This window comes from Diospyros lotus, chromosome 9, assembly GCF_014633365.1.
Source record: "Diospyros lotus cultivar Yz01 chromosome 9, ASM1463336v1, whole genome shotgun sequence".
Lineage (NCBI taxonomy): Eukaryota > Viridiplantae > Streptophyta > Magnoliopsida > Ericales > Ebenaceae > Diospyros > Diospyros lotus.
Window position 1 is genome coordinate 26,825,077 of NC_068346.1, and position 15,573 is coordinate 26,840,649.

At 35.3% G+C, this 15,573-nt stretch overlaps 1 protein-coding gene across 2 annotated transcripts in view; it reads right to left on the reverse strand.

Annotated features, from left to right (window-relative positions):
- LOC127809650 (uncharacterized) overlaps positions 1 to 12,304 on the reverse strand; it is a 62,199-nt gene extending 49,895 nt beyond the window's left edge. Inside the window, exons 1-7 of one of the 2 annotated variants that reach the window (XM_052348614.1) lie at positions 12,095 to 12,304; positions 11,739 to 11,851; positions 11,191 to 11,287; positions 10,950 to 11,074; positions 9,820 to 10,357; positions 9,462 to 9,647; positions 6,688 to 6,981 (exon numbers count right to left, since the gene is read on the reverse strand). In XM_052348614.1, the coding sequence (XP_052204574.1) occupies positions 6,688 to 6,981; positions 9,462 to 9,647; positions 9,820 to 10,357; positions 10,950 to 11,074; positions 11,191 to 11,287; positions 11,739 to 11,851; positions 12,095 to 12,199 (1,458 nt within the window). In that variant the 5' untranslated portion in view covers positions 12,200 to 12,304. Of the gene's footprint in view, positions 1 to 6,687; positions 6,982 to 9,461; positions 9,648 to 9,819; positions 10,410 to 10,949; positions 11,075 to 11,190; positions 11,288 to 11,738; positions 11,852 to 12,094 lie in introns of those variants that run through there. The other variant, XM_052348615.1, reaches the window with a different exon arrangement.
- Between the last annotated feature and the right edge of the window lie 3,269 nt (positions 12,305 to 15,573).

Below are 15,573 nucleotides of genomic sequence, written 5' to 3' on the forward strand. Positions count from 1 at the left end.
GGTCAAAAGCATATGAGAATCTATATAAACGACTTGATACAAAAGATGGAGAAATGGATTTATATAAATTAGCTAAAGCAAGAGAAAGAAAAACAAGAGATCTAAATCAAGTGAAATGCATAAAAGATGAAAATCAAAATGTATTAGTGAATGAAGGAGCGATTAAGGAGAGATGAAAGGAATATTTCACAAAATTATTCAATGATAGTGGCGACACAAGAGTTAGGTTGGGACATCTTAGTAACTCCAAAGGAAACGTGAGCTATACATTTTATTGACGCATAAGTTCAAATGAAATAAGGCAAGCATTAAAAAAGATGAAAAATCATAAGACAGTGGGACCGGATAATATACCAATAGAAACATGGAAATGCATGGGAGAATAGGGCATCTCCTGGCTAACGAAATTATTTAACGCGATCCTTAAATCAAAAAAGATGCTAGATGACTGGAGGAAGAGTACTTTGGTTCCTATATACAAGAACAAAGGAGATGTTCAAAATTGTGAAAATTACAGAGGAATTAAGTTAATGAGTCATATCATGAAACTCTATGAGAGAGTAATAGAGCAGAGACTCAGAAAAGAAACAGAGGTCTCAAAAAATCAGTTTGATTTCATGCCTAGTAGGTCAACAATAGATGTTATATACCTACTGAGGCGCCTAATGAAAATGTATCGTGATCATCAGAAGGATCTACACATGGTGTTTATAGATCTAGAAAAGGCCTATGATAGGGTCCCTAGAGAAGTATTATGGAGGGTTTTAGAGAAGAAATGAGTCTAAATAGCCTATATACAAGTCCTTAAAGACATGTATCACGATGTAGAGACAAGGGTCAAAACATGCGGAGGGGATACTGAACCATTTAAAATTACAATGGAACTGCATCAAGGTTCTGCACTAAGTCCATACTTATTTACTTTAGTAATTGATGAACTCACTAAAGACATTCAAACAGAGGTGCCATGGTGTATGCTATTTGCAGATGACATAGTGTTGGTGGATGAAACAAAAGGAGTGAACACTAAGCTTGAGTTGTGGAGAAACAATTTAGGATCTAAAGGATTTAAATTAAGTAGAAAGAAAACAGAATATATGGAATGTAAATTTAGTAAGAATGCAAGAGCGGAGGATGTTATAATAAAATTGAAAGACCAAATCTTACAAAGAAAAGACCATTTTCGATATTTGGGATCAGTGATTCAAAAAGATGGAGAAATTCACGAGAATGTCACACATAAAATTAAGGCAGGTTGATTAAAATAGAGAAATGCATCGGGGGTGTTATATGATGGTAAAATCCCATTAAAACTGAAAGGAAAATTCTATAGAACAGCTATAAGACCAGTCTTGTTGTATGACTCAGAATGTTGGGCAGTCAAATACCAGCATGAGCAAAAGACGAGTGTAGCGAAGATGAGAATATTAAGATAGATATGCGGCCATACAAGAAAAGACAAAATTAGAAATGAGGTTATTCGTAATAAGGTAGGAGTAGTGCCAATCGAGGAGAAAATGAGAGAGACTAGACTAAGATGGTTTGGTCATGTGAGAAGGAGACCAAGAGACGCTCCTGTGAAGAGAGTTGATGAAATGGAACAATTAGTCAAAAAAAGAGATAGAGGCAGACCCAAGAAGACTTTGGGAGAGACATTAAAGTTTGATATGAAGTGTATGGATCTAAATAAAGATATGACAAAAGACAGAAATATATGGAAGTCTAGAATTCATGTAGCCGACCCCACATAGTGGGATAAAGGCTGAACATGTTGTTGTTGTTGTAAGCCTCTGATAAATGTGGGTTGTGGCATATCATAAACGATCTTAACTCCTCAAACTTTTGTAAATAAGCCTCAACGCTCCTTGTTTATTTGAGCTTATTGAATTCTTCTATCATATCCGCCATACTCCTTTCTCCGAATCACCAACACAGTTTTTCAGAAAATTCTTCCCATATGTAATCTTCCCTCACCCTAAGGCACCCCTGAAACCAAGCATCCACTGCTTCATTAAAGTAAGCGGTGGCCAACAACACCCTCTGCCCTCTAGGTATGTTATGCCAATTGAATAACCTTTCACACTTCCTCAACCACCATCGAGGATTAGCTCCTTCGAACATCGGTATCTCCATCCAGGGCATGGGAAATCCTGGAGGATGGCCGTGAGGCTGCTCAATCCTTTCTCTAGCCACAACTCCCTCTAACCATTCTTCAAGCTCTACCTCAATCTCGAACATACCTTCCCTTCTATGCACTCTATTTCTCAGTAAAATGGGGTCGTCCCTCTCGCATGGGGGAAAGTCAGAAGCCATCCTTACCGTATTCTAGTGCATAAACATGAGCATAAACTGTTGCATCTACGCCCCCATGTCCTCTCGTAGCCTCGTCATAGACCCTTCCAATCTTTGCTCCATCCCTTCCAATGAACCTTCCAGCCTGCAATCCATCGCTAAGATCGCCTCATGGTTCCTTTCCCCTTGAATCTCCAGATGGTTGATCCTTCCCTGGAATTTCGACACAGTTGAGCTAACTTGCTGCAACTGTCTCAAAATTCTTCATGCGAGTTCCTTCTACCATTACACCAAGTTGACAGCCTCAGCCAAGAACCGATCCTCTGATACCAAGATTATCACGGTCTGGCCTGACAATATTCTATCTCCCAATTCCAATATGAATTAAGATAACCCAATACCTGAACAGGAAGCAGTAACAAAGAGAAAAGAAGAGTGGGAGCAATCCAAGGGAAGAACGGAAGAAAGAATAGAGAGAGAGTTAAAGAGAACTGAGAATTGGAGGGGAGAACAATAGGAATTCCGATTTTCATTCATGTCGTTTCTCTCATTTGTGTAGGCAGATATACCCCTAGCATCTGGGAGGAGAGATTCTCCTACCAGGCAGGCCCTACTCCCATAACAAACTTGAGATTCTCAAACCATCTCTGCACATGGAAGTAACCACCTCCTTCTAGAACTTACAGCATTAAAAATAAAAGGCTATTACTACCTAAGGAACTACAGCAACAGAACAGTAAATAGCAACAGCAAATAACAGCAGCAGAAAATTTAAAAAATAGGCTCGGAGGGCTCTTCTCATGATAGCTTTTCCTTTGAGATAGTCATTGTTGAAGATCCAGGAGTCGTATTAGTTGCTTAACGATGACCACATCCACTATTGCAACGACTACCATGACCTCTAGAATTGTGAGAAATCTCAAGTCTCTAACCATTCTCACCATCTAGTTTACAAACGACATTGTGTGCTTCTTTAGGGTTAGCAAAGTCAATAAAAGCATAAACTGATAGTTTCTTGCAACCTAAACACACGAAATTCATCTTCAAGCTCTCTTAGTGATGCATGGGTCTAAGTTTCCAATGTAAACACAAGACATCTTCTAGTGTTGTTGAAACCCTAGACCAATGACCTAAAACTCAGCCTAGGCAGCGTCGAGGCGCTAGGCGGACACTGGCCACCGCAATTATGGCCTAATCGGCCCCCTTAAGTGCCGGCCCGACTAATCGATACCCGGCGGCGCCTAGGCAGCCAAGGCAGCCGCCTAGCCGCGTGAACCGCCTGGCCGACTATGACCTAATCAGCCGCCTGGGCTGCATGAATCGCCTGGGCCCCCTAATCCATTTTATATAAATTGATTATTAGGGTTTTGTTTCCCCTTACCCGTTACCCTTATCTCTCTCGTCGATTTCCCCCTCTCTCTCGCGTGCACCGCCGCCGACTGTCAAGCTCCATCTCAGCCCAAGGTCATCGCTGCCTCAACTCTACCGGTACCTCCTCGCTGCCTCCAACTCCATCGCAACCTCCTCACCGCCTCTACACCGTCAAGCTCCATCCTCACTGCCACGTCCTCACTGCGTCAACGACGCCACCACGGCCGTATATATTTTTCTATTTCTATTTATATGTTAGATATATTTTTTTTTCTTTTCTATTTATATGTTAGATATATATCTAATATTTATATGTTAGATATATATATATATTTTCATGCCACTTTCAACTTTAATTTTATTGAAAATAACATCAAGTTACATCACGAAGTTAAAAAAAAAAAAAAACCAACAGTTTTCCTAAGCCGCCTAGGCGCTAGGCCCCAACCTGATGTCCGACTAGCGCCTAGCACATTTTAGAACACTGCTCTAGACCAAAAAAATATAATACCACATAAGTAGAACAGTCGCAATGCAATGCAACCAAAAGAGAACAATGTTAGATCTAGTGTAGTTCTTGTCAGATATGGTAAATCTAGGGTTGTTGGTATTAGTGACCGGAGGCAACAACAAATGATCTTGGGTCACGTCTCCTCGAACTTGAATTAGCAATGCAAAGGAAATGTATTACACAGGGACTTGGGTTGCCTAGTTCTGGGTCACCAATTCAATGAATCAAGTGAAAGAGATGTACAACGAACAATTAACGAGAGATACAAGGCCAACGACTAGCAACACAAGTTGAAGAGTCCCACAATGAATTGTTAGGGATAAAAACCAGGTCGATGACTAATATCACGATAAGGAGACAGGGCTTACGACTAATGAAATGACTTGAAGAGTCACACAATGGATGGCCAATGATAGAAACAAGGTCGGCAACAATGGCTGCAATGGATGGTGACGGAGACAAGGCTGACGACTGATGGTGGCAGCTGTTGCTTCTAAAACTAGGGAGAGTTTCTCCCCACTCCTTTTTATTGTTATTATTTATTTTATTTTACAATAGCTCTACTATTGTGTAAAATAAAATAATGTATATATGTGTATTTCACCAATGAGGTATACAAGAACTTGTATACATGCATCCTATTCTAATACAAGGAAATAATATATTCTAAAGATATACACAAAATATATACAAATCATCTAAGTATATATAGTTACTTAATATAAAAATTATAATCAAATCATAACCCTCTTAACAACCAACAATTCTAGAACAAATCACAAGTTATTCTAATATATCCAAGTCGTATTTGACGTAGCCAATTCTTTGTACAATGTCATTATTGAGTAGATAATATTTATTGTGACAAGGATTTTATTGCTTCATCAATTACTTGCATAAATGATTTCTTTTTTTGCATCAATAGAAATTTCCAATATGCTTGCAGAAAAAGGAAATTATTTTTTTATTAAAATCTTTTTAATTCCTATTACACATAGTTGTTTATGCTAAAAATTGTAAAGCCTACAATGTCTAGACAAGTCCTCCATTATTCCTTCTATCTACTTCATGGTTAATCATATTGTTATGGATTTGATTGCAAAGTGCATTGACTGTAAATGCTGATGATTTACATGTTATGATTGTAAATGTTAGTACAATTGACTGATACAAGAATTTTTGTATATCTTAAATGTTTTAGGAGAACCTTTGATAAAATACTGAGTTAACGACACTAAACATTAACCCAAGTGGACCTTGATGATCCAAGTTAACAGGGGTAATGCTAACCGTGTGTGTTGACCAACACATGTGGATCTACTTTGGCACGAATGTGGCTCTTGACTATCATATAGATTCATTTTGCTTTGGATACTTTCATGAAATTGGAAGTATTGAATTTTTTATCAGTTGAAAAAGAAAAATAATAATTTTATTGGAAAATAAAGAATTTTCTTGTTTATTATTCTGTTCACTGGGTTTCAGCTCATTATAAATTCTTTTAAATCTTTAGGTGGCAGATCAGTTATGGAACCAGTGTATTAGATAGTGTAAAGGAAGAAGACAATTCAATTTATTTAAGCAAGATTAGCTATTTCATTTTGGTATGTCCCACTTCGTTCTTGGGGGCATTAGTTTTGTATTAGTAATTTTTATTATTCTCACTAGCATGCTTCAAGATTGTTGTAGGCAGGATTGTTCAGACAATTGTTCAGTGTATTTTATGAATGGTTTTTGTTTCAATTCAGTTAACTGTCATTGTCATTGTCAGATATGATACAAACAAAGGCTTACCTAATCCTAATGGGCCCATGATTCATTAGGGGTTAGGTGTTGGTCATGGACCCCCAACAAGTCATGATAATCCTACAGCAAAAAGAATTTGCTTTTGTATGGGAGAGGGATGGGGTATGAGATGAAAAGGTACATTATAGAAAGGAACAAAAGAGTAATGGAAGTAACGTAAGGTTGTTACTCTCCCCTTATTTTGGAAGGAAGGAACATAAAGCAAAGTAATGTAGCTTCACTTTATTTGGATAGAAAATGGAAGATGGAACAGTAAAGTAATATCACTTTCAAGAATAATAAAATCATTAACAGTGTTTATTATTGATTTTCCTTCCCACTCCCTACACAACAAATTCGAGTACAAGGAAAAAAAGGGTTATGTAAGGGGAGGGGAGGGCCCCTTCCATCAACCTTTAATTCCACTAAGTGAGATCAGCTACATGTATCTTAGCTTGCCAATCATCTCTATCTATAATCATATTTTTTATAAGGTCATTATATCTCTTGTCATAAGTAAAAATTTCCCAAAGGCAAGTTTTCTTTGGTCTTTCTCTACCTCCCTTGCTACAAACTTCTTCCATTCTATCTACTCATAATGGCTTGTGTTGGTTTAGGGGGGGGAAGTGGGAAACAAAGGATGGGAATACTTTCTTCTGGCTTCTTGACTTTAATGCAGATCTTGATGTTAAGAAAAGTCAATATCCAAAAACTACTTCACATAATACCTTTTCCACAGGTTGTGTCTTCTCATCATCATCCATTTCATCAAGATTATTGCTCAAAAGCAGTGTCATGCAATTTCGTTCTAGATAGAGCTTGTCAATGAGGGCAGCCACAGGATTTCCAGATTTCTTTTCCTCTTTTACCATGCGAGCTAGATCTTCCCAACTCATACCATTAGCAAGCGCTACACGGACAGCCAAGATAGCAGCATCAACATCTTCTAAGTTATATTCTATCAGCTCTGCCATTTTAATACAATGATCAGCTTCTCTCTTTAGTGTATGAACACGGTTTTCCTACAGCAGATGATAAAAAGTCAGAATATTAACAACATTATTTAGTAATAGAATATTTTAGTAGAAAACTGATATCAACTCCAAGAATAAACACAGATGCCACAAAACCTTAACCAAGAAAAAGAATTTATGATGATTCTAATGCCTTGGGGCAAATCAATGTCAAGATTCTTTATTTAACAAAGTGCCAACAAATATAATTTGATTCCATTTGGGCTCAATTCTTATCAATTCCTGTGGCTATATTGTTATCAAATCCTATACAATAGTTCTTGCATACAAAATGACCAATAACATAATAAGCATAATATATAGGTAGCTAGATGGATGGATAGATAGACACATACAAAAATGTGTATATAGAGGGAAGGAGGGAGAGAGCCAATTAAAGCTTTTTTTCTTTTTTTTTTCTTTGTTTTGCTTAGTAAAAGAAATTGAAGCTGTTTTGATGTGTATATTGAATTTTCTTTCTGAATCATGCTAGATGTATATCATTTTTGTACATCTTGGGCTACACAAAAAGATATTATGACCAAAATACCCCTCGCCTCACGCGCCTCTATGCGTCTCATGAGAGACATTTTTGTCATTAGTACACCTTTGTGTAGCCCAAAGTGTACACAAAGGTGTACCAATAGCATTACTCTTTCTTGTTTCCCAAGACCTAAATCAAGCTATCACTAATTAAAAATTCACAATTCAGAAATCATATAATCAAAAGATTGAACTAAGATCAGCCCATCCCAATTGAAAAAATACCATTCTGGCAAACCATGTTTAAACAGGAACCACAAACAAAAACAAAGTAGGTGCACACAATCCAATGATTCTCCCGTGACCATATGTCACAACCCTGAGGATATGATTGTAATTGGGGGGAATCCACGATGTATAAGTTGTAGAGCTAACTATAGACGGAAATAACTAACTCTTGTATAAACAGTTAGCAATGCTGTTAGAGTAGTTAGTTGGTTGTATTTTCTATTATTTCCTTCAATTGTAAGCCTATAAAGAGGCTAGCATAGTCAAAGGAAGGGATGACTTGAATGACAATTGAATTCTATTTCCCTCTCTCAATTCTCCTAGCTCTCCCTCGGCTCTCTCTCTCTCTCTCTCTCTCTCTATCCCTACCTTTCTGCTCTTTCTTTCCCGCATTTTTACCAATTTACTTCCTAAACCCTAGCCAAACCCTAGGGTCGTATCACCATACTTCTAGTCAAGTCTCCGATAATGTTTCCTTTTTGTTCCAGTTCCCTTTATTCCTTTTGGCCTATTTTGTGCACTTCGGAAATATTTAGTTTCTTCATGCATCACAAGCCCATGAAACCCCAGCAGGCAATAAAATACTGCCTATTGCAACTGCTTCCAGTTTGAGGATTCCATTAATGTATTCCAATCACCAATGAACATCAATGCAAGGCACAAAATTGAAACAGCACATGAGACATTAGTGAGAAACTGACATAAAATAGTGAAAACTAAGAGGGGTCCTGAAACAATAGGTTGTTTCAGATGAACATCTAGCATTAAGTTTTTATTACCTGTTCTGGACAAGGATATTTCAGAATCAAGAAAATTTCAATATTTTGATAACTCAAAGAAAATGGAAAGGAGAGAAACAAAATACTATCATTGGGCTTTTCTAACTTTATCAATGCTAGAACCTAGTAGTTTGATGGGCCATTCTCCAACTATGTAAACCTTTTGATGGAGTTTTTAGTATTCATCATCCTTCTTTGAACCATAATCTTTTAATAGCTGTTACTGAGAACGGAAAAGATAAACCATGTATACAGAAGGACCACCAACATACTGGCAACCATTTTACCTTAGTTTGCAACTAATATTGTCATTATATGTTATCTTTTTGCAATTGCAGATTTAAGTTGGTAGGAAACCTTGTACATAATTAAAATTAAAGAGATTTATAGACCTTAAAGCATGTTTAATTATTTAATTATTGTGTTATGAACTGTTTCAAAACATTTCTATGTTTCCAGTTCGTTTGGTCAGTGTCCCTCATGTTTCTAGGTCGTTCTAGAAATACTTTGTTCCAGCAGTAAACTAAACAACAGAGTACAACAATTTAACCCTGTAGTCAGAGAAAAACTAAAAAGGCAATAAGTTTCAGGTCATGACAATCCATAACCGGTTTTAACTCTGTAGATCATGACATAAAAGCAAACAACCAAAAAGTCCAGAAAGCAAAGAAAAACCTTTAGAAAGAAGGATCAGGAATCCTTCAGAACCTAAAAATTTGAAGAAAACAACTACCACATGCCTTAATCCCACTAGGTGGGGTCGGCTATATGAATTCTAGGCCCTCGGCCTTTTCTATCCATGGTCATATCCTCTGTATGGTAACCATATCCTATGTCTGTAAATAGAAGGAATACTTCCAACACTAGAAGTGTTGAGGGAATTACTCAATCCACAAGCAAAGTTAATTTGAAGAAAGTATAATAAAAATTTATATAGACCTGATCCAGACGAATTTTGTTAAGTTTCTGCATTGCAGAGCCCTCTTTTGTTTTCTGCTGTTGTTCAGACCGCTGACTCTCAATTTTACTGTAGAACTCATCCAAAGCCGCATCAAATGTCTCAAATTTAATAGAATCCCTTGACTTGAATTGGTTCAATAATAAAGGGCAGAACTCGTCATAGATCTGCAACAAGCATTAGAAGATCAAAACTAGATACATTGAACATAAATAGTGTTACTGCCTGTAAATCAATGACTGGTGGAAGGTCATCAAGAACAAAGAAAGAGACTGATTTACATTCTGTTCAAAGCTAAATAATTAAAATTAATATAAACAGAGAGAACAATACAGTAACCTTATTATAATTTCCTGATTCAGATGCAGTGTGGTCCTTTCCCAAATTCCTTTGTTGCATAAAGATGTAGCCTTCTGGAATTCTATCACCAGATATGATGTCTTCTAACCAGTTCTCAAACTTTTCCACAGCTTGGGCCAAAACATCAATTTTACTATCATCCAATTTGAAATCCTTGCCAACTTTCATATTTGGAACCAGACCAGCATCTAGAATAATATGTTCAGAAAGTTGAGGTCCATAACCCAATGCCTCTCCAAGAAACACTTTCAATGTGGCTTGCTTGGAACGCTGACCATCAGTTGATGTTTTATTAGACTCTGCTAGCTTCCCACTTTTTTGACTACCCTGATTTCCTTTAGGTGAGCTTGGAACATTTTTCTCACCATTATTTCTTCCTGTATTGTCACTGTTATCTACTTCTTTCGCAGATGTAAATGCTGCCTGCAACTTTGAAATGGTAGTTCGGTCAAAAACTCGACAAATTTCAACGGGATAATGGTGTCGCGACATGATTGCAAATCCTTTATCATCATCCCTGCAATTACACTTGTTAACTAGCTAAAGTTTGACAACTTTAGGCATTTAAGCTGCAAAACAATAAGACAGTATAATCAACATATAGGCAATTGAATCTCACCAGATAAATTCATGACCAAGTACTCCATCATGGAGATGTTCTGAGTTGCCTTTTTACCTTCATAAATGCTTCAACTACTCAACACTTAGGCTAGACATATAGCCAATAACTTTTGCAATCTTGTATTGATGCTCTTATACTTTTAACAAATCCCTAGATGAGAGAGAGAGAGAGAATTTATTTTGTATCTGTTGCTAGGAATTATTAGCATCTTATATGTAGGTTTTTGGCAACCAACATCATATGTCAACTTCATTACACTTTTCCACATTCTGATTGGAGCCAGAGAACATGTACAACATCGATTACTATAATTTTTAGACTTTCATTATACATAATGTACAAAAATACAATGAATAGAGAAGTTACTGATAAATAAATAACTTTTTATCCATGGATGCATGGATAAGCAAACAAACCCATACATTAACAAGAAGTTGGCATGTACATTGCTGCCCAGGAGAATAACCATGGATCATGAAGAACCAACCTGTGTGATCGGAGCAGAGTCATGACCATGAACTCAGAATCTGTGAGGAGAATATTTCCTTGGGCATATAACTCCAGTATAACATAATGTGCATTAGCACCCAGTCCAAATTGAAAGAGTATTATCTGAAAATTGGTGGAATACACATAACACATGAACATATTGTGAATCAAAAACCAGCATGCAAGGAAGGAGACAAACTAACTACTGTGCACACAGTAAAGATCCCTCAAGGTCATACCCGATCATATCCAAGCTGCCGCACATCCTCAAGCCTCCTTGTACGGATGTGCTTCCTCAACTTGAGAGTAAATCCAGAAGGAGTATTGCTTTTGTCCCTATAAATCAGAGATGGACAAAATCATGTTTTCCTTTTTTTCCTTCATTTAATTATCCTACAATTATTATCAGAGGCATAAAATATTTAATTTTTATTCTTTCTGTTCATGTTTGCACTTTGCACTTGTGAGATGAGCAAATGGAATGAAAAAAGTTTGTAACAAACGAGGTAAACCAACAAAAAGGGGAAAAGAATTGATGGAGAACTCTCAGATATGAAAAGAGATCCGGGCATGTCATGTAGCCTACCCCACCTTGTGGGATTAAGGCTTGTAATGCTGTTGCTATTCTTTCAATTTATATCCACGTCTGCCATTAATATGAAAAACTAAATAGACCATACCCAAATGAATAATTTTCTTATTGACAATAAAACTCTCAAATTACTATTTTTTTCTTTTTCCGAGGAACCAAACAAAGTGAACCTAAGGCTTCAAAATAGAGTCTTACCGAACATAAGCAGTTGTATGCAATCTGACGCCACTTTCCATCAACAATAAGACCTTCTCGCTCTCCCCAGATTCAGTAATCCCACTACTATTCATAAGCTTGAAAACATAAGTCTGCAACCAATGCAACCAATTGCAAAATCAATCGCCCAAATCATCAAAACCAGTCAATTCAGCAAATTTCCTTTATATAACAATGATCACTCGGTAAGACAATTCAACAGACGGATGGGCTCCACTACGCAATCCATGTGCATGCGGATATACATCAACTAAACAACCATAATCACATGTACGTACGTATTCACATACACATACATATATATATATATCAATGTATAGATAGGTTTAGGGTACCTTGGGAGAGAGATCGTAAACGTTGGAACAACGCATCCCGATCAGACGCCGCAAGCATTTGACCTCGGCGGCCACATCGGCCGTGTTCATCCGAACTTTCACCATTTTTCTCCCAGTCTGCTCCCTCTCTCTCTCTACTTTCCAGCTGAGGTTTTCTGTACAGAGCTCTCCGAGAGTCTCAAACCTTGGGGAGACGCCAATTCCTTCGAGTCAAAACATCCATGGCGTCTTAATCGCTTATGGGCAAATAAATGCGCGGCCCCCTAAACTTCCACATAATATCACTTAAGACCCTCTTGTATTTGGAACCTTCAACTTTGCGCCCTGCATTTGTCCTCTGTACTTTCATCTAAATTCAGTTTCACAACCTAATTTAATCAAACTCACAAATTACGTTTTTATCGAAACCCTAATAGGAATTACACTTATTTTTTCAAGAAAAATAAATTAATTTGACTAAATTAACCCATAAAAGGGAATTATTTAAGTGAAAACGAATAGGTTCAAAGTGTATTTTATAATCATTTTTTTCAATGTTGACTAAAAAATTAGGTTCTATTTTCTTTATTATTTTCAAACTGTTTTTAATTTTCAGTTTTTCAAAATAGTAAAAACGTGTTTATTTTCATATTTTCAAAAATATATTTTCAAAAATAAGAAAAAAATTTATAAAAAAACTCAAAATAATAAAAAAATCATTTTAACTGCTTTCATCACAAACATACTCAAAATTTTCAAAACATAAAAAACGCTACAAACAAAAAGAATGTGTTTTCATCAATTTCAAAATAAACACTCAAAACGTAAAACTGAAAATGAATTTGAAATTCAAAACTGAAAACTAAAATACGAAAAGAACAACTCTTTATATATTACTTTAAAACTCCAAAGAAAAAAAATAAGAGAATAAAGTCAAAAGAAAAATTATTTGTAGGTAGAATAATGACCTCTTGAAGAATAAAAATGAATCATGATAGTAACCTTATTTATTATTGTTATCTCGTTAATATTTGACTAAGATCAATGGTCATTGTATAATTACAATATATTTAAGATTTCTCTAAATGGTTACTTACAACACTTTCCCTTAAGTAACTAGTTCATGATAAATAAATAAAGGTGGTCATCCAATCCAAACAAGCCCTAGATTGAATTGAATTAGGACTAAGATTTTTTTATTGAGATTCTAAATAATCTCAAACTAATAAGGTCTCGACCAGACTATACCAGTTCAATTTGATTCAATCCAGACTAGTTTTTTTTCTTATTTTTAGTTTTTACATATAAATTTTTTAAAAAATGCATATAAATTTATCTATATTATCCAAACAAAAAATTTCTTAAAAGAAAAATGTCTAAATAAGAATCAACGATGAATATAATGCAACGTTTTAAATAACATCTAACTCCATAAAATAAATTAAACAGTCATCAAATTCAACATTTAGTTTAATATTAAACTTCACAAAACTTAATAATATTCAACAAATATTATAATATTCAATTTAACTTATAGTCTTTTACAAAACAAATTTATAACCAAATTTAACATTCAAGGGTAACTTTAGCGAAACAAATTTATAAGCCATAATAAAATTATTGAGTTCAAAACTTCAAGTTCAATGTTAACTTCAATTCAACATTCATTCATCCATCCACTCATCAAACAAAACTATTAAGTTCTTATAAATTGAAATATAAAAAAAAAATCAAGTTTTTTTCGTATCAGTTCTCTTTCTCTCCTCCGTCTTTCCCTTGTAAGTTATGATCTATAAAATATCTCATTCAAGTTTATTAGTTAGAAAGAAATTTACTAAATGTTAAGTTGATAACAAAATACAAAAAATAATACTTAAAAAACTTACGAACTTACACGTTAAACACTTCCTCCTCAGACATCAATGACGCCATCATCCAATAATATTTTTATTAATTCTTATAGTAAATCCAGGTTGTTTACCCAAGTCAATCTGTTGATATAGAGTTTTGGACCTAGCTCCAAGTCCAAATCCAAATCCAAATATGTAATTGGATCTACACACTATTTGCAATTGCAAAAGAAACAACTGTTGATTGCAGTTGAACGTCATTTCCTCTCATGGTGGAAGTGGGTAGTTTAGAATAGACTTTCGTGCATGCCAATATATATATTGGTTGTATAAACTGTAGAAAATAATGCAAAAGTTGAAAAAGAGAACAGGTTTTCAAAAACTCTCAAAACTACTCAAAGAATTCTCTATGTGCATATGAGACTCTTAGGCTGTGAAAATAAACAATTTCCATTGTGATTTCGTTTCATACTAGTAACTCAACCAATTAATCCTACCTCCGCTATGTAAACTAGGTAAGTCTAGTTTATTATATGAATCACTCATTTTCATTATTTCTAACATTGGTATCAGAGCTTGTATGGTTGTTTTCTGGTTAATAAATCAATGTATGTGTTTGTGTTGAATGAAGCATATACATAATACATACATATTCATAGTGATTTTGTGTGTATATACACCAAATAAATGTATTAATATATACACAAAATTATGTATTTTTGTACAAAATCTGAGATAAGATATACTAGAGATTTGACGAAGAGAGAGTCCATCGGCTATCTTCTTCATGAGGATAATTGCCATCGCATCTATCTTCTCCATGCCTGGCCATTTCTTTGATGACTACAACAAGCACCAACAGTTTGTCTCTTTTCATCTTCTCTGTGCGACTTCGTGGTTGCAAATGGCAAAGATGGTGACGGAGATGATCAGGTGTGTTGCTGGTGGCTGGTGGTGGCGATAGTGTAGTGAGCAAGAAGTTAAACTTTCACAGAAAATAGGCTTGACACAAGTGAGAACCCTAAGAATCATCTAAACTGTTGTTCAAAGAGCCCAAGTTATAGAAATAAAAATGCAGCTAGATGATTATCGAATAATATAAGGGCAAAAAATATATGAGCACATCATCACTGTGTGTGACATGATACAAGAAATTATATTTGCCAGCTATATGGGGTTATAGATGATGAAGCACAGTATTAATCTTTGATTGCCACGTTGTTGTCACATGATAAGGAATTAATGGCTAGCATTTGGGAATTTGGTTATCCAAATTTCTGTTGGGTATTGTGTTTCTTCTTAAATGCATATAGACGAAGATAAATTGTAATGGCTCTATACTTAAGTAACCTACTAATAGATATTATTAGTTATGTTGCTCATAGGACTCCTAGATTTATTCCCCGTGATGCCATTCGTGCAATTCCTCATATGACTAGAGTTATGGAGTAATATGTTGCTCAATCCATGTATCTAGTCTATTTTGCTTTTATAGCAAATTTCTAAACTATATGTTTATTATTTCATTTTATGAAATGAATTATGGTTAATTATTTAATCTTTGTGATTAAATTTGCATGTTTTATTGTTAGTTATTTAATCTTTGTGATTAAATATGTTACAATAATTCCTTATTAAGTGGGATTAAAT